Source organism: Hyperolius riggenbachi, chromosome 1, assembly GCF_040937935.1.
Source record: "Hyperolius riggenbachi isolate aHypRig1 chromosome 1, aHypRig1.pri, whole genome shotgun sequence".
In the NCBI taxonomy this organism is placed as follows: Eukaryota; Metazoa; Chordata; class Amphibia; order Anura; family Hyperoliidae; genus Hyperolius; species Hyperolius riggenbachi.
In genome coordinates, this window is record NC_090646.1 from 124,823,106 (window position 1) to 124,843,037 (window position 19,932).

Consider the following 19,932-nt stretch of genomic DNA (forward strand, 5'->3'; position numbering starts at 1 on the left):
TTAGCATAATTGCACTGTATAATAAACCACCTATAATGATATACAAGGCAGTCTGGCATGAGTACATGAATGAATAATACTGAACATTACACAGACCAATATCATGAGTGTGTTCACATGGCTCAATTCTTGCAAAGGTCACCTATGCCACGATTTTTTGGAAGAAGGGGTGGATGGATTGCTTCACATGGAAGGGGGACGGTGCACGTTAAAGAGGAAAGCTGGCTACACAAGGGGCAAAGAAGGATGGCAACCTGAGAGCTGCACATGAAGGTGGGAAAATTATCCATTAGAGAAAGCAATGGAAAAGAGGGGCTGCAGACAGAAGATTGGATCATAACCTATTGCCCGCCAGAACCCTGCAAAACAGCAATACAGTATGCATTCCATACTTGGGAAACTTTTCTCAATAAATGGGGCATATACACTAACTAGTGGTTAAATAGTGTAACGCATTATACCCCAGCAATGCACGCAGTACCTGATTAACACGGGTTGCACGTTGTACAATGCACATACATAAGCTGTGTAAGTACTGATAAGATAGCCATGCACTACCTGTGCACTATTTATTAGAGACTATGCCCCCGGAGAGGAGGATAGCAGGGGTGCACTGGAATCATTTCTCTTGGAGGGACAAATATGACTGGCCTTTGTGGGACACATGGTAAAAATCTGCAGGGCCACATGTGGCAAATACATTATGACAAAGTTGCAGTGCCCTGGTAGGGGTGCCCCCAATGCTTTGTCCCAGGTTTCTATTGGCCCCTTAGTTTACCCTCAGCTTAACAGTTCTTGCATAATGTGTCTTAGCTTGATAGTAGGCATGTAGTATGTTCCAATTCCCTACTGTGTTCTACGATCTTCCATAGTGAGTTCCAATTTTCTACTGCCTGCTAAACCATGTATGAGATTTCCAGAAGCCTAAAGTAAGTATCAGCTTTCCAGTTCCACCCAACAGTGTGCCCTGAATGCATAGGACACCATCCACCTCTCATGTGTCCCAGCTTTCCAGTGCCTCCATAGTGTATCAAATCTTCTCAATCTGCCCTATAGTGTACGCTATAGTGTGTATGAGCTGTCTGTATGACTGTAACTGGGGTTATGGGGTGTCAATATGACTGCAGCTGGGGGTATGGGGTGTCTGTATGACTGCAGCTGGGGGTATGGGGTGTCTGTGTGACTGCAGCTGGAGGTATGGGGTGTCTGCGTAACTGCAGCTGGGGGTATGGGGTGTCTGTATGACTGCAGCTGGGGGTATGGGGTGTCTGTATGATTGTAGCTGGGGGTATGGGTGTCTGTATGACTGCAGCTGAGGGTATGGGGTGTCTGTGTGTCTGCAGCAGGGGGTATGGGGTGTCTGTATGACTGCAGCTAGGGGTATGGGGTGTCTGTATGACTGCAGCTGGGGGTATGGGGTGTCTGTGTGACTGCAGCTGAGGGTATGGCGTGTCTGTATGATTGTAGCTGGGGGTATGGGTGTCTGTATGACTGCAGCTGAGGGTATGGGGTGTCTGTGTGTCTGCAGCAGGGGGTATGGGGTGTCTGTATGACTGCAGCTAGGGGTATGGGGTGTCTGTATGACTGTAGCTGGGGGTATGGGGTGTCTGTATGACTGCAGTTGAGGGTATGGGGTGTGTGTATGACTGCAGCTGAGGGTATGGGGTGTCTGTGTGACTGCAGCTGGGGGTATGGGGTGTCTGTATGACTGCAGCTGGGGGTATGGGGTGTCATGATACCGCAGCTAGTCATGATGTTGGGATAATACAGAAGCCATATTTTCACATTTTCTGGCTGTGCCACAGGTGTATATCTGCTAGCCAGTCTGGCTTTGAAGGTATTGGCAGCTAGCTTCATGGAAACTGTTAATGTGATTGTGTGTGTGTCAATAGACCTACGTTTGCATTAAATTCCTCTGGAAGTTGGAAGCTGCTAATTGGATCTCCTGTAGTACATTTGCTTCTGAGGGTGAACAATATCAGTCAGGTCTTCACCTTTGATCTGCTGTCTCAGATGTGATCGTCTGTGTCTGGGTACAGGTAATTACATAACAACATTGCTTTGAACTCTGTGTACATGTAAACAGCTACCTGTTGGCCAAATTATAAGGGAAGACGCCAGGCTATGTACTGGACCGCATTGGTGATATGCTCCTATTTATTGCCTGAGGAAGTGGGATATACCCGCGAAACGCGTTGCACCTTTTTCGGCGTATGTAAATAAACTGATTTTTGCTTAAAACAGCAATTTTTGTGTCTGTTTTGGAGGGGTAAGTCCACCGCTACCTACTTCATTTTAAAGAAATATTGTTTTTACCCTGTTGGCGCCTCTGTACTACTTTTGCTGTTGGCCAAAATACAGTCTGACTAATTGAGTCTGCCAAGTTCAAAGTGGACAGGAAAAGCCTTGGAATTTACATATGACAGGAGGAAGCCTCACTCCACAATCTTTTGATGTATGTACTAGAGTATAGTTTTACCCCAAACTTCACAAGCTAAAACAGGAACACTTTGAAGTTGCACGTGTTAAACAGGAAATTGGATTATTCCTGGACCTGGACATTGGGGTGGCCCAGGGGAACAAATTTTGCTATAAAACAGTAGCTAGGACAGTCACAGATCATTTTCTCTTGGAGGTAGCGCATAGCTAGGGATGATCCCGATCGAATCGGAAACGGCGTTCTCCCGCCAACAACGTTCTAACCTACGCTGGTAACGTTTTTTTATTTCCCTTTTATTTTTGCAACTTGTCTTGTTGTGTAACCTTGTAACTTTTATTTTGTAACTTTTTACTTTGTTTTTGTAAATCTCTTGTATATATTATTTTCTGCATTGTTCCATTTTTTTCCTGGAATATTAAATCGTTATTTAAAAGGTTTGACTTCTGCTGTACTAAACTAACACTCATAGCCTAGAAGGAGAGACTGCAGTGTAGCTTGCATTACAAGTCAGTGCCTGATTGTGCCGTGCTACTGTACGATTGAACTGTGTGTGTGTGTGAGTGGTGTTCCCGTATTCGGCCTAAAGCGCAAAGCTGACCCGAATACAAAAATGCGGATTGCGTGCAGATTACTCGACAGCAGAGTGGAAGTGTCTAGCAGCAGCTAGTGGTGGCAGTGAGAAGTGTGTGGAGGGGTCACAGCCTTGTTTTAGCTTGAATAAGGCTGCTCCCCACTTGATCTGGTCAAACCCGCAGTCGGGAACCGTATATGCAGGCGTGCCGCGGGGCCGGTTCCTGACATAATTGGCTGGCAGTGGTGGGAACGTTTAGTACATTAGTACACAGTTTAGCTCACTATTCTGAGTACTAAAGGCTGGAAGCTTGCTAGAAGCGACTAGCCTACAGAAGTCGTCTCAGTGCAGAATCTATATACTTTTTTTTCTCAAAGATACACACTTGCCATTTTGCTCCCCTCCCCCTTTTTCTATTTATTTTGCAACACGATGGCTCAGAAAGCAACCAACTATGCAAGGCAAAGCAAAGAAATACTACTCAACCTGTGTGAGCACAAAGGCATCGAGACAGTGAGCGGCCACACTAAGGAGCAGTTAGTTTGTGCCCTCAAAGAGTATGATGAGGCAGAGCAAGCCCATGCTCCACCGCCAGCGGATGCAGCTCACAACACGTCAGAGGAGGAATCGCTCCCGCCACAGGATGCAAGTGGAGACGATGTCCTGGATGATCCACCGAACACTGAGAGGACATCTCTGGAAGCCGACCTACAGCTACTAGGTTCAGCTGATCCCGAACTGTGCCTAAAGCTGATCCTACTGCACCGACACGCAGAGGAGGGAAGAGCTGAACGGCGACACCAGGCCGAGAGGGAAAGTGCTGAGTGGCGACACCAGCTGGAGCTGGCTAAACTTCAGCAGCAGAACCGGTCTGCTGGATCCGCAGAACACGAAGGTGAGCGAGTCCACAGAATCCCCCTGGATAAGTTCCCTGCTATGGACAAAGACTCTGACATAGACACTTTCTTACAGGGGTTTGAAAGGACTTGTCGTCAGTATGGGGTGCCCCGTGAGCAGTGGGCAAGGTATCTCACACCAGGGCTGAGAGGCAAGGACCTGGAGGCGTTTGTGAGTCTCCCCCAGGAGGAAGAAGCAGACTTTGAGGCAATTAAGAAAGCCATCATTACGCGATACCAACTCACGCCAGAGGTGTATCGCAAACGTTTCAGGACAGTGCAGCGAGGTCCTAATGACAGTTACCTGGATCATGCTTGCAACCTGCGCACTGCCTTCCAGCAGTGGTTAAAAGGACTGTCTGTCAAAACCCTGCATGCCCTACAGGAACTGATGATAAAAGACCAGTTCCTCCACACTTGTCCTGTTGATGTCCGGCTGTTTGCGCTGGATCGAGAACCAAAGACAGTGGATGAGGCTGCGGAAATTACCGATTCATACACGGCCCATAGAGCACCCGAGTCCCAGAGGACTACTACATCCAGCTGGAGGGGAGAACAGATTGCTAAACCTTTTTCACCCATCACCCAGAGGAGGCAAGAACCGCTGTCTCCTGGATTCAAGCAACCAACCACTGACACCCGGAAATGCTTTGTATGTGACAGGGTGGGTCATATCAGCATGACTTTCCCAGAGAGGAAGAGGGAGGCCCCAAAATCCAGTGAGGCCTCAAACCCCAGTGAAGTCCAAACTGCTTTGTGTGCTACCAGAAATGCCACTGGCTATGCAGAGAATCTGCAACCTGTCATGGTTGGGGATACAGTTACCACTGGCCTGAGGGACACTGGAGCAGAGGTGACTCTAGTGCACCCCCAGCTTGTGAACCCTGAGGAGTACATTCCTGGCAAGACTATGGCTGTCAAAGGAGTTGTGGGTGTCAGCCCAGCCATACCCACTGCATGGGTTCACCTGGACTGGGATGCCGGCAGTGGAATGAGAAAAGTGGGGGTAACTGATGCCATCCCCATGAACGTTTTGTTGGGTACTGACCTGGGATGGTTAGTGGCCCGGTATGAACCTACTCTAACCCCCCGTGGAGCCCGCCTCCCCAGCAAAAGTTCAGGACTCTTGCAAGGTACTGTTTGATAACTCTGTGCAAGTGGGGAATGCTGGTGAGCCTCCAGGGGGTACGGACTGTATACTAGGAGCCAGCCCTAGTGAGTCTCCAGTGCCCAGGCCTGGAGTGGGACATGTTGATACAGAAAAGGCAGACTCTGGTGATGTCATTTATGGACTATCGATGCGATTGATGCAGGAACTGTGGATGCTACTTGTAAAAGTGCTGAGTAGCAATGTGCATAATGCTGCAGATAATGTTGATGTTGTATGTGATGTTCTAAATGTCAATATGTGTAAGGCAGATAATGTTGATATCATATGTGTTGTGCTACATAATGATGCTTGTCATGTGGATACTACGTCAGCTGCAGGAGTAACCAGCAGTGTTCGCTGGGCTGCAGCAGATGAACTGCCCACTGAAGGGGCAGACGGCACCAGGCCAGATCTTTCCCCTTCAGATGTTGTTGAGATCAAATGTATGAGCAATGATATGTGTGATGTGGACACTCCCTCCACTGCAGTGATAACCGGCAGCGCTAGCGGGTCTACAGCAGAGGGACTGTCCACTGAAGTGGCAAATGTTGCTGGGTCAGCAACATCCACTTCGGAGCCTGGCCCTGAGGGCCCAGAAGCCTCTCAGTTTGCAGCCTTCCTGGAATTTGTGACAGGCAGCACTGAGCTCCCTGGGGCTGTTTGATTTGACAGCAGCCTGGGAGAGCTCAGGGGTCTGGCCAGCAGGTCACCAGCTGGGAGAGGAAGGCTGGGAGGGTTCTGGGAAGTTATTCCCTCAGAGCTGTCCGAAGTGGAGGAGGCAGACCGGCAGATAATCGTTCCCCAAAGGGACCGAGAGATAGCTCCTGCCACTATAGAGAAAGTGTGTGTAGTGACGGTCGGAACCCTTCCCCAGGTGCAGCACTGTCTCTATGGTCGCGAGTTCACGGTTGGGTGTTTACGTCAGGTTGCCAGGGGCAACGACGCATTGCAGCAACCTGGACTAGTTTCCCAGCCATGTAGCTTGGAGCTAACGGCCAGGTGGGGAACCCAGGCCGTCAATGTAGGCGCTGGCAAGACGATTCGTCAGAATCGTCTGCCATGCACCATCATGAAGAGGGGAGGTGTCATGATATCGCAGCTAGTCATGATGTTGGGATAATACAGAAGCCATATTTTCACATTTCCTGACTGTGTCACATGTGTATGTCTGCTAGCCAGCCTGGATTTCAAGGTATTGGCAGCTAGCTTCATGGAAAGGTATGGAGGGTATGGAATGTCTGTATGACTGCAGCTGAGAGTATGGGGTGTCTGTATGTCTGCAGCTGGGGGTATAGGGTGTGTGTATGACTGCAGCTGAGGGTATGGGGTGTTTGTGTGTCTGCAGCTGGGGGTATGGAATGTCTGTGTGTCTGCAGCTAGGGGTATGGAATGTTTGTATGACTGCAGCTGGGGGTATGGGGTATCTGTGTGACTGCAGCTGGGGGTATGGGGTGTCTGTATGACTGCAGCTGGGGGGATGGGGTGTGTGTATGACTGCAGCTAAAGGTATGGGGTGTCTATGTGTCTGCAGCTGGGGGTATGGGGTGCCTGTATGACTGTAGCTGGGGGTATGGGGTGTCTGTGTGACTGCAGCTGGGGGTATGGGGTGTCTGTATGACTGCAGCTGGGGGTATAGGGTGTCTGTATGACTGCAGCTGGGGGTATAGGGTGTCTGTATGACTGCAGCTGGGGGTATGGGGTGTGTGTATAACTGCAGCTGTAAGTATGGGGTGTCTGTATGACTGCAGCTGGGGGTATGGGGTGTTTGTATGACTGCAGCTGGGGGTATGGGGTGTCTGTATGACTGCAGCTGGGGGTATGGGGTGTGTGTATAACTGCAGCTGTAAGTATGGGGTGTCTGTATGACTGCAGCTGGGGGTATGGGGTGTTTGTATGACTGCAGCTGGGGGTATGGGGTGTCTGTATGACTGCGGGTGGGGGTTCGGAGTGTGTATGACTGCAGCTGGGGGTACGGGGTGTGTTTATGTCTGCAGCTGGGGGTATGGGGTGTCTGTATGACTGCAGCTGGGGGGTATGGGGTGTCTGTATGACTGCAGCTGGGGGTATGGGGTGTCTGTGTGACTGCAGCTGGGGGTATGGAATGTCTGTATGACTGCAGCTAGGGGTATGGGGTGTCTGTATGACTGCAGCTGGGGGTATAGGGTGTCTGTATGACTGCAGCTGGCAGAATGGGGTGTCTGTGTGACTACAGCTGGGGGTATAGGGTGTCTGTATGACTGCAGCTGGGGGTATGAGACCAAATTCAGCCATATTTTCACATTTTCTGACTGTGTCACATGTGTATGTCTGCTAGCCAGCCTGGCTTTAAAGGTATTGGCAGCTAGCTTCATTGAAAGGTATGGAGGGTATGGAATGTCTGTATGACTGCAGCTGGGGGTATGGGGTGTCTGTATGTCTGCAGCTGGGGGTATAGGGTGTGTGTTTGACTGCAGCTGAGGGTATGGGGTGTCTGTGTGTCTGCAGCTGGGGGTATGGAATGTCTGTGTGTCTGCAGCTAAGGGTATGGAATGTTTGTATGACTGCAGCTGGGGGTATGGGGTGTCTGTGTGACTGCAGCTGGGGGTATGGGGTGTCTGTGTGTCTGCAGCTGGGGGTATGGGGTGTCTGTATGACTGCAGCTGAGGGTATGGGGTGTCTGTGTGTCTGCAGCTGAGGGTATGGGGTGTCTGTATGACTGCAGCTGGGGGTATAGGGTGTCTGTATGACTGCAGCTGGCAGTATGGGGTGTCTGTGTGACTGCAGCTGAGGGTATGGGGTGTCTGTGTGACTGCAGCTGGGGGTATGGGGTGTCTGTGTGACTGCAGCTGGGGGTATGGGGTGTCTGTATGACTGCAGCTGGGGGTATAGGGTGTCTGTATGACTGCAGCTGGCAGTATGGGGTGTCTGTGTGACTGCAGCTGAGGGTATGGGGTGTCTGTGTGACTGCAGCTGGGGGTATGGGGTGTCTGTGTGACTACAGCTGGGGATATGGGGTGTCTGTATGACTGCAGCTGGGGGTATGGGGTGTCTGTGTGACTGCAGCTGGGGGTATGGGGTGTCTGTGTGACTACAGCTGGGGATATGGGGTGTCTGTATGACTGCAGCTGGGGGTATGGGGTGTCTGTATGACTGCAGCTGGGGGTATGGGGTGTCTGTGTGACTGCAGCTGGGGGTATGGAATGTCTGTATGACTGTAGCTGGGGGTATGGGGTGTCTGTATGACTGCAGCTGGGGGTATGGGGTGTCTGTGTGACTGCAGCTGGGGGTATGGGGTGTCTGTGTGACTACAGCTGGGGATATGGGGTGTCTGTATGACTGCAGCTGGGGGTATGGGGTGTCTGTATGACTGCAGCTGGGGGTATGGGGTGTCTGTGTGACTACAGCTGGGGATATGGGGTGTCTGTATGACTGCAGCTGGGGGTATGGGGTGTCTGTGTGACTACAGCTGGGGGTATGGGGTGTCTGTATGACTGCAGCTGGGGGTATGGGGTGTCTGTATGACTGCAGCTGGCAGTATGGGGTGTCTGTATGACTGCAGCTGGGGGTATGGGGTGTCTGTGTGACTACAGCTGGGGGTATGGGGTGTCTGTATGACTGCAGCTGGGGGTATGGGGTGTCTGTATGACTGCAGCTGGGGGTATGGGGTGTCTGTGTGACTGCAGCTGGGGGTATGGAATGTCTGTATGACTGTAGCTGGGGGTATGGGGTGTCTGTATGACTGCAGCTGGGGGTATAGGGTGTCTGTATGACTGCAGCTGGGGGTATGGAATGTCTGTATGACTGCAGCTGGGGGTATGGGGTGTCTGTGTGACTACAGCTGGGGGTATGGGGTGTCTGTATGACTGCAGCTGGGGGTATGGGGTGTCTGTATGACTGCAGCTGGCAGTATGGGGTGTCTGTGTGACTGCAGCTGGGGGTATAGGGTGTCTGTATGACTGCAGCTGGGGGTATAGGGTGTCTGTATGACTGCAGCTGGGGGTATGGGGTGTCTGTATGACTGCAGCTGGCAGTATGGGGTGTCTGTATGGCTGCAGCTGGCAGTATGGGGTGTCTGTATGGCTGCAGCTGGCAGTATGGGGTGTCTGTGTGACTGCAGCTGGGGGTATGAGACCAAATTCAATAAACTTCTGCCAAAGCTTCCACAGACTATGTAGCATGTCTTGTCCAATAAGTGCAACCTGTGTTATCTGGGAAACATTTTTGTTATCCCAGGACATGCAGGTTACACTTATAGTGAATTTTACTCTATGTATTGAAGCAACTACTTGAAAACAAACAACTTGTATTAAAAATAAAATGTGATTTTTTTTGCAGTGTTTCCCTGATGTAGAGCCCTGTGACGGGCCCTTGTAGCCGGCAGAGAGCTGTAACAATCTTGTTCTTAATTCTCTTTCCTATGGAAAAGCAATAATGCAGCTATACCCTAAATCTGAGGCCCTCAACATGGTTATTGCTCTAGGATTGAAAATATATCTTAAAGAGAACCAGAGATGAAGCAACCTCATGTATTTTACCTTATAAATCAGTGGGAACATGACAGTAAACACCTAATCTGCTCTTTGTTACATTGTTCTCTGTTTAATTTGCCTGTTATCACCTCTAAGATAAGAATCCCGACTAAGCAGTCGGTCTGGCTTTGCTACAGAATAATTATAGCTGAGACTGTGTTCTTTGCTGTCTTCAAGTCCAAGCCTGCCCCCTGCTGGCTTTGCTCAGGAATCATTATAGCTGAGTCATTATAGCAAAGCCAGACTCAATGCTCACTCCGGGATTCTTATCTCAGCTAGATAACAGACACTTTTAGCAGTGGGGATGGAACAGAGAGCATGGTAAATGTTTTCTCTAATGTTCCCACTGATTTCTATGGTAAAATACACAAGGGTGCTTCGTCTCTGGTTCACTTTAAGCCAATCTGAATTCTGACCTTAGCGACACACTTCCAGAGGTTTAGGAGTTCTGGAGCATTTTGGTAAAGCCACAGAGAGATTCAAAAACAATATTAATAATTCATCCAATGCAATTATGTAGCAGACAGAAAAGTGCTACATTTTATGCACGTCATACTATTCACACTCTAATTTAAAGTCATATCCAAATGAAAAGTTGAGAAGAATGCAGCACAGAAATTAGGTTCTTCTCATCTTTTCATAGAAATGGAGCTGTATTTTGTAATTGCAGTATTAGGGCCCGTTTTCACTTGAGCGGGAATCGTGCAATTCCGTCTCAAGGCAAACCGCTAGCAGATCAAATCAGATCCATTTAAAACTGATTCGCTTTTTTTGAAAACGGATCCATTTTCCACAATTTGTACTTTCAGTAGCACGTTTCCAGTACGTTTTATCATGTGGTAAAAACGTGATGGGTGTTTCTATTATGGTAATGTACTTTTTTTGACCAATAGGAAGGAATTGGGAGTGGTTATGCTGTACCAAGCAATTATTTTCCCATATGGCCTTGTTTAATGTACTGCATTATTTTAAATGTAACGTTCAATGTTATGTACAATTTTACATGTTTATGTTAATGTACTGAATGTTAATGTGAGACTGTTGGTATGCAAGTGGTTAATGTACTGCTAAAACACAGCTTGGTCCGCATGTTTCAAGCCCTGCACAAGCCCTGCTTATAACAGGAAGTCCGCAAAAATTACGCTGAGGGGAGGAGCAGGAAGTTTAGGAGATCTGCTTTGGCATATGATATGTGTGCAAAGTTCTGTGTGTGAAGGAAGGTCTGTCTTTCCATTAGCATTCATTGCCTCTGTGGGGATCCGCTCTCTGGAAAAAAGTGCCAAGATCGGACTCTCTGCTCAGTTTTCATGAACCTATCCAAGGGATCTGGTTTCATCTACAAGTCCAGATGGCCGATATTTTTAACATTAGGATCCGTTACTCCGTTTTTGTCTGCTTCAAAAAGCGTACGGAACAGTTAAGTTTTTATTGCAAGTGTGAACTGGCCCTTAGTAATAAATTAGATTTTAGACCCCAGCAAAGGGCTATAGTGCCAAACCCGTCACTGGAGTCAGACACTGTAACCTAATAAGTTGAAACCTGATGTTAGAAAGAATGCGGGGGGGGGGGGGGGGGGGCTATATTTATTTTTTAAATCAGTTTTATATGTGGAAAACACCTAAATCTCTCTCTATTTCTTTCTGCTTCAGTCTCTCTTGTCTCTGATTATCTACATGCCATCTCCTCATTCATATCCTCTCACTTTCTAAAGGTGGCCACACCATGAAATTGTTTTGCCTAACATTGACATCACATCACTAACTCTGGTACCCCAAACTCATTCCTTAAAGCAAACCTGAAGTGAAAAATAAACATAGGCGGTAATTAATTGTATGTGTAGTACAGCTAAGATATAGAACATCAGTAGCAAAAAAAGTCTCCTATAGTTTCACAGTACAAGAAGAGTTCAAATAAATTCAGTTGCTCTCCATGCAAAAGAGATTCTCTGGGCTATTCAACCCACTGGATAAAATACCGTCCTGTTTTCTGAAGCAATTAAACAGCAAAGAAACAGTGAGAGACAGTATGAGATAAGGTTTTACTGCAGGAAAGTCCAAATGGTCATTATTTCTGCTTTGTTTTAAAGCTTAAAAGACAGAGGGCTTGATTCACTAAACCGTGATAACTCATATCACGGCCATGCTAGCGTTTTCATGCGCAATCGCAAAACGCTAGCGCGGCCTTGATATGAATTATCAAGGTTTAGTGAATCAAGCCCAGAGTGTGGTTTCTAAACTGCAAATATGACAGAATGATGCAATGTTTTTTTTAAAAAAAAAGAAAAAAGCTATATAAAAAAAAATTAAACCGTATACTTGCATGTAAGCCTAATTTTCAGCATAAAAAATGTGCTGAAAAGTTACCCCCCTCGGTTTATATGCGAGTCAGTGGAGCAAAACAGATGGTGGAGCAGGTTTTATTAATGGCAGAGGAGCGTAAGGATTGTGCACTAGTGATCCTGCTCTTACCAGCTTCTGCCCTGCTGTGTCTGTGCCCTCCATCCCCTGCAGCATGGTATGCAGAGTGCGCCGCTCAAAACTACCTGTGTCCCATAACTTGTGGAGCAGAGTGTGCAAGCAACATGTGCATTGATTGGGGATTCTTCCTGTGTGGCAATCGCTGTGTCTCATATCTATGATGCCATCTAGTGGCTTCTTGAGACACAGCTGTATGATCCTGGGGTACATCTGGCTACGGGGAGGGGGGCTGACTTGTACTGGGGGAACATCTGGCTACTGTGGAGGGGGCTATATTGGGTAGGGGGCTTATATGCGAGTCAATCACTTTTTCCTGGTTTCTGAGGGAAAAGTGGGTATCTAGGCTTATAAGCGGGTCAGCTTATACGCGAGTATATACAGCATGTTTGGATTGCTACTTAGAAGTCAGTTTGAAGTGTGTTACGACTTAGTTGATGGGCATACTTTTAAGGATACCTAAAGTGGCATGTGATATGGGGACTGATTCACAAAACCCTGAAAAAATTACTGTGTGCTTGTCATTTTCTTATTACAGCCTACAGAGCTCCTTCAGAGATGCTGCAGTGTAGTTACTTCCTGGTATCCTCGGAAGCACATGAAGGGTTAACCTCCTGTGTTCACATATTAGCTCTCAACTAGGCAGACATCTGGGAGATCAAATTACACTAGCTCATTACTTGCTGAGAAGAAAGAATTCTCTATAAATACATGCAGGGTGGACACAGGGTGGATTTCTCTGTTCTCCTTCTCTCCTGTGCAAGTGTTCAGGTCCGCTTTAAGAATCCACAGCTGAAAATTACACGTTCTCTTCAATCAGACTTTAATCAGATTGTAGTGCAACACTGATAATTAATTATAGACCATAAAACCATTGCATGGCAGAGAAACTATACTAAGTGCAGGAAACAGGTAAAAAAGGAAAATAATTCAAGATTCAGCTAAGGCAATAATAAACATTTTAAACTTAGATTTTTAGGTTTTAAACAGTAAATATGACTATAGGACTTCAGAATTGTCCTATCTACGATTAGAACTATAGATTATCTCATCGGTTTATTTTCACATAAGGCCATTTTTTATGAAATCACAGAACTATTTGAGAGATATACTTGAAGTATATACAATATTCATCACATGAAATGACATCGAGATTTCATACCATTTTTACTTTCATGAAGCTGATGCTATTTTCTTTCACAGATATCAGAACGTCAGTGAGAGATTTGGAATCAGCTAGGTTTTTTTTTTGTGGAGCACAACCTTGATCAGACATTGCAGATCATCAAAATGTAACAGTATATTGTTATTTGCTGAAATTACAGCCCTTGTCTGATGTGCCCTACTTTTCCCTGGTGACATGATAAATTTGTGTTGCTTTATGCATGTGACGATCAATAGAGCATTGCAGTGTTATCGGAGGACAATATTAAATCTGCAATATGCTGCTGATCTGTTTTTTTTTCCAGCGTAGTGTTTTGTCTGCATCTCGGGGTGCAATAAAAATGAAAATCTGTAGGTAAGAGAGAGAGATGATGATACCCCGCATCACATCAAAGGAATGTTTTCAACAGGGAAATAGACTAAATGTAAATGTTGTGCAAATAAAATACGATGCTAGGATGCTACAGGATGCTAACTAGCATGGCGGGAAGAGGTATGTGCATGTATTACAGATTTGTGGAGTCCCTCTGTAGTGAATGTACCACTATTTCAGTCACTGAAGTGTGTGCCCTTGTTAAAGGGACACTTAAGTCAAACAAAAAAAATGAGTTTTACTCACCTAGGGCTTCCAATAGCCCCCTGAAGCTCTCCGCTGCCCTCGCCGTCTCCCTCCGATCCTCCTGGCCCCGCCGGCAGCCACTTCCTGTTTCGGTGACAGGAGCTGACAGGCTGGGGACGCGAGTGATTCTTCGCGTTCCCAGACACATTAGCACCCTCTATGCTGCTATATGGTATATGATATATGCTATAGCAGCATAGATGGCGCTATTGTGGCCTGGAACGCGAAGAATCACTCGCGTCCCCAGCCTGTCAGCTCCTGTCACCGAAACAGGAAGTGGCTGCCGGCGGGGCCAGGAGGATCGGAGGGAGACCGCGAGGGCACCGGACAGCTGCAGGGGGCTATTGGAAGCCCCAGGTGAGTAAAACTCATTTTTTTTGTTTGACTTAAGTGTCCCTTTAAGTGACTTCTGACATTACCGGACAACACATATCGATGTTCTCGCCCTCTATGGGCAGGAGGTATACAGTAGTTCACATTCATCCAATGGTATGGTGAAAATCTCTTGGTGCCATATGATCTTGCCATGAACGATTAGCTTTCAAATATAAAGCCAATCTCCCCTCATTGACCTGTCTGACTGACTGTTACCCTCTTAAAAGACAAATGAATTGAAAGGGATATGGAGGCTGCCATATTTATTTTCCTTTTAAACAATACCAGTTTCCTGGCAGCCCTGATGATCTATTTGGCTGCAGTAGCATTTGAATAACACCAGAAAAAAGCATGCAGCTAATCTTGTCAGATCTGACAATCATGTCAGAAACCCCTGATCTGCATGCTTGTTCAGGATATACGGCTAAAAGTATTAGAGGCAGAGGAAAAGCAGGACAGCCAGGCAACTGGTATTGCTTAAAAGGAAATACATATGTATGCATGCAGGAACACTCAAGTATCTGAAGTAAGACTGCCATCAGCAGCTTATGGTGTGTAAAATTAATAAACGTTATTTTAGGTAAGGAGAATTAATGTTTGAATAGAAACCCAATAATACAATAAAAACATTTTTGGATTGGTGTTTTTCTACCATTTTTGATTATGTGATATTGTGCGAACCTTTAAACTTAAAGAGCAAATGAAGTGACTTCTGATTAGTGTTGGGCCGAACAGTTCGCCTGGCGAACCTCTCTGGGCCTCTTACTACTTCCGGGTCGCAATGACCTGGAGTAGTACGCCTGCGCTGCCCGGCGGAGCGCGTCCTAGATCGCGCTCCTGTTGCCGGGCACTCTCTGCGCATGAGCGTGACGTCACTCATGACGTCACGCACATGCGCAGAGAGTGCCCGGCAACGGGAGCGCGATCTAGGACGCGCTCCGCCGGGCAGCGCAGGCGTACTACTCCGGGTCATTGCGACCCGGAAGTAGTAAGAGGCCCATGGATTTAGAGATGTTCGCCGGCGAACGGTTCGGGAACCGTTCGCCACATCTCTACTTCTGATATGTTGAGATAAATGTGTGTATGTCCAATGCTAATCCTACTTACAACTAAGCGGTTTTTCTTTTTTCTCTTTTCACACTAAAATAGCATGGAAAAGCACAGGAAAATGCATGACTTTTTTAACCTTTGCAGTTGAATGAACTGCACCTCGTTTTCTGAAAAATGCGTATAACAGTGCATTGTGCTTTAGCATCCTATGAAGAACATTGAGCAGTGTGGATATTCAACTGCACACTGTTTTTTACCCAGTGGGAACAAGCCCTATGGGTTTAGAATTCAGCACTGTTAGGGTAACGCATGTTAAGCTAACAATGTTATCAAAGTAACATTGGTCGGGCTTATTGCAAAACATACACTACATAGTCGGTATAAGTAATGGTAAAATTGCCATGTGCACCCTCAGTGCAGGATTATAGACCAGGCAACCTAGGCAGGTGCTTGGGGCCTAGTGGGTGTCAAGGCGCCCTCCTGCCACCTTCTTTGACCTCTCGTCTTCACTTCAGCTTACCAAAAGGACACCAAGGAGGCCCCAAATCTACTACCTTGCCTATGGCCCCATTACATCTTAATCCATCTCTGTGCAGCCTACACACTGGGTACCACATACAGTACAGCACCAGTATCTGTACCTGTTTATACAGTGTAGCACCAGTACACACAATACAGTATACAAATGTCCAAGAGTCAAGAGGGGTAGACATATACAGCGAGCATATCCTAAAATGTATATTTTAACTGGAAAAGTTGGGGGTCGTCTTACACGCCCAGTCGTCTTATATGCCGGAATATACGGTAATTTTTTAGTTCATCAGTTTATTTTCACTTCAGGTTTGCTTTAAGCACCTCAGTAAGAGTAATGGGAAGAGTTCAATATAGTTTCTAAACATTTAATTTTAATTAAAGGTCAGACAGTTGCAGGATAAAAGTGAGGGAATGTAATGAGTTACTCCTAGTGGGAAGAGGGTATTTTTAATATCTACAGAAATGATTATAGTACAGTCCCCCTCCTCTTAGATTTAATTCTAATTATATTGGTCATTTACAGGCCCTTCGGTGATGAAGGTTACCAAAATGAAGGGAGTCAACGAAATCAAGATTACCTGGTATACTCTCTAACTTTCTTCTTAATTCCTCATTCTCTTGCTGTAGGCAGATGACCTCTTGTTCCAGTTCCTGGCACCTGGGACAATAGCCTTCTTCGTCGTCATCTTCCTCCTCCTCTGGAAGAGTAGAAGATGATGGATGACCATGTGATTCAGAGGTTGCTGGTGACGCCCACCCACCCATGGTGTGTACCGGGGAAGATGAAAGAACATCCATATCGCTCATGTGACCATAATCACTGGAGGATGAGATATTCCGGACTGGGAAGCTGCCAGCCAGCAGATAGTTCTGGAGGGAGTCGGTGAAGACCCTCAGGAATGCGGAAGTTTGTTGCTTTTTATGCATATACTGCATGTCTACATCGGGTTTGTCTGACGTTTGGCTGTGAAAGGGTTTACTAAGCTGACATTGGTCTGACCTTTCACTGTAACCGTTATTCTCCTGTTTCACACAAGACACCAAGGCTGGGGAGTGTTTTGAGTCCAAAAGCTTTCCCCCACAGTTCAACAGGTTCAGCACTCGGCTACACTGCTGGGCAAAGGCATCGAGAATCATCCGGCTCTCTGCAAAGACAAAATTCAAAATATAACAAAGGAATACAGGAAAGAGAAAAGCGAGAGAAGCCTGCATCAGGTTCATTTCTTCATTAACTGCCAGAATTAGCCGTCATTCAGCCTGATTAGAAACACATGCTTTAACTGCAATGTGATGTTAATTGCTTATGTTCTTATTGATTTGCATAATTAACAATGACAAGTATTAATAGCAAGAAAATTTAAATGTACTCGCTCTTTATTGCTCCCGTCAGGAAGCTCATTTCATATAGTTCTATTTAAATAATATATTTATTCATTAAAAAATAGATTCTTTTAGCAACAGAAGTACAATAAATGTGCATAATCATGGGTAATTAATGAAGGGGGGAGGACTATTGGTGAAAAAAAAGCAAGGGAAGGAGGATAGTAGGAAACAATGTCAAAATATGAAGATGCTCTGCACAATGCAGTGCTAGAAACACACGATAAATCCTCTATTTCCTTCATGTCCCTCATTAAACACAGCTAACGCGTTTCACCTTCTTCAAGGCCTGTTCTGTAATACACAAACCATGTAATAAACACTCACATAAGAGAGACACACGACCCCAGTTCCCCGCAAAAAATTGGAAAGCAGTATGAAATATGTCATAATAATTCACAAATCATCTGAACTCTAGACTTAACGAAAAATAGTAAAATGACAACCTACTGAGCCGACCGGACAACTCTTGATATGTTTTAGCCTGTTGTTTATCAGGTTTCTTTGTACATGTTCACTTGTTGATGTATGGTTGAGGGGTTCAAGCTAATAGCTGCATTGTTTTATCTGTTTATGCAACTGCCACCTACTTTTGACTGCTTGTCACACTGTGTCTATTTTTAACATTGTAATCAATAAGATGTAAGTTTATTATCATTACTTTCAACAAAAATCTCCAATAGAAATTTTAAAGTAAAAAGTTTAATGTAAAAAAGTTTTTTAAAAAATAGGAAAATGACCACATAGTAAAATGTTGAAATTGAGAAATGTTCCTGTTTTATGGAAAATATGCTGTCATTTTGAATTTAATGTCAGCAACACATTTAAAATAATAATAATTAAAAAAAAAACAAAACCACATAGATCCAGGCACGTCACCTCAAGTTAGGATTTATAAATACGTTTTAAGAGCGGTGCTAAAGGGGGTGTGGCCAAAAAACAGCAAAATCAGTTAACCCTCTGCATACTCACAGGCAAATGCTTAGGTACATGCTTTCATCTAAATCAATCATCCAGGAATCACTGCTATCCCTACAGCTAAGGGGGCTTTGTTACAAAATACATTCTTTTGAGTAGGCAATTGTGAAATACATTTACACGGTGTATGTTCCTACGCAGGAGAATGTATTCTTTTGTAACAAAGACCCCGATTTTTAACTTAGCTGTAGGGATAACAGTGGTTCCTGGGTAGTTGATTCGGATTAAAGCATTTGCATAAGCCATACATGTCAAACTCCATTGTGCCATTAAATTTGGCCCTCAAGTGGTTTCCCTACTTTGCATTATGTTTGGCCCACTCTAGACCACCAGGGAAGCTATATTGGAGGTGAAGCCCTAAATCACCAGGGAAACCATATGGGGAGGTAGGGGAAAATAATTAAACACCAGGGAACTGTATAGGGGAGGGTGGGGGCTTCTAGACACCAGGGCACTGTATAGGGGGAGGGAGGACCACTAGACACCAGGGAACTATATATGGGTTGGAGGGGGGGGGGGCATTAGACACCAGGGAACTTTATAAGGGAGGAAGTTGCCCATTAGACATTGAGGTTGGCCCACGACTTGGTCCCAGTGTACAATTTCGGCTCACTTTGTATTTGAGTTTGACACCCCTGGCATAAGCGTTTATATGTGATTGTGCAAAGGGTTAACTGACTTTGCTAATGTGCTTCAAATAGATGGTGGGACAGGGTCGTGTGTACCAATGTGTTGCACCTCCTCCTCTTAACAACTGATGTAGTTTTGAAGGTGAAACAATGGCCCTGATTCACTAAATGTCAATAAAAGTGCAGTGAGTGGGCAGCACATGGCAATGTTACTGTGTGATGTGCGTTACACTATTTGCATCAGCGTCAGTATAGGATTTCAGCTTCTCAAGAGCTCATAATCTTCTTTGCTGTATTTTTCAATTTATGAAACACCAAATGTTTTCAGTGAGTGACAGGCATGGACTGCAGGTAGATCAGTTTAGCACCTGGGCACATATGCAATTAACTTTTTCTCCTAAATTTTCTCTCGGCAATATTTTTTTTCAATCCTTAGCAATAAAATGTCCTTAACCCACAAGCAAGAAAATATTTTGACAGTACTTTTGCACCTAGATTTTGGTACTTTTCAATTACTGAGCGCTGAAAAGTTATTTTAAACAGAAGATGAAAAATGATCTCCTAGGAGAAAACTCAGAAGAAAAAGTGAATTATATATGGGCCCTGGACTATTATTACAAACCTTGCTGTTGTAATACCTGAAGATTATGATTTGATGTCTTCCTACTGAAATAAACAAGGACTTTGCTGAAAAAGAAATCTGAATGTCAGCCTACGTACAATGCCTCAAAACCTGTGCACGTCGTTAAGCATTAATGCTTTCACAAATGCTGGCTCTCAAACAGGCACTGATGACAAGCAGTATGGTTTCTCCTGTTTTGCAAGGAAAATGCAGGATCTCCTAAAATAATTTCATATTTTGATTCATCGTATTCACATGGTAGGTTTCCAGTGCATCTCACAGCCATCCAACACTGGCTTTTGACCTTGTCCCTTGCACAGAGATTTCACTGGATTCCCCAATTTGTTTTTCTAAATGCTGGTATGTACTGCAGTTGATGAAATCCCCAAATTATTTGCAATTTTATATGGACAGATGTTCTTAAATGTTGCACCATTTCGCTGCATAATGTTTCACAAAGTAATACAGCCCTCCCTATCTTTGCTTTTAGGATAAACAGCCTGGCAGGAATGCTCTTTTGTATATCCATGACCCGTTGACCA

At 45.5% G+C, this 19,932-nt stretch overlaps 2 protein-coding genes across 4 annotated transcripts in view; one reads left to right on the top strand and one right to left on the bottom strand.

The window, feature by feature from the left end:
* Window positions 1-19,932, bottom strand: part of BEND4 (BEN domain containing 4) — a 176,575-nt gene that overhangs the window by 73,165 nt on the left and 83,478 nt on the right. For all 3 annotated transcript variants that reach the window (XM_068268181.1, XM_068268198.1, XM_068268188.1), the window contains exon 2: window positions 16,360-16,926. In XM_068268181.1, the coding sequence (XP_068124282.1) occupies window positions 16,360-16,926 (567 nt within the window). The remainder of the gene's footprint in view (window positions 1-16,359; window positions 16,927-19,932) is intronic.
* On the top strand, window positions 268-13,279 carry LOC137561565 (uncharacterized). Its single transcript, XM_068272880.1, has 4 exons — window positions 268-273; window positions 3,453-4,501; window positions 4,676-4,975; window positions 13,243-13,279. The coding sequence occupies exons 1-4, from the start codon at window positions 268-270 to the stop codon at window positions 13,277-13,279; spliced, it is 1,392 nt and encodes a 463-aa protein (XP_068128981.1).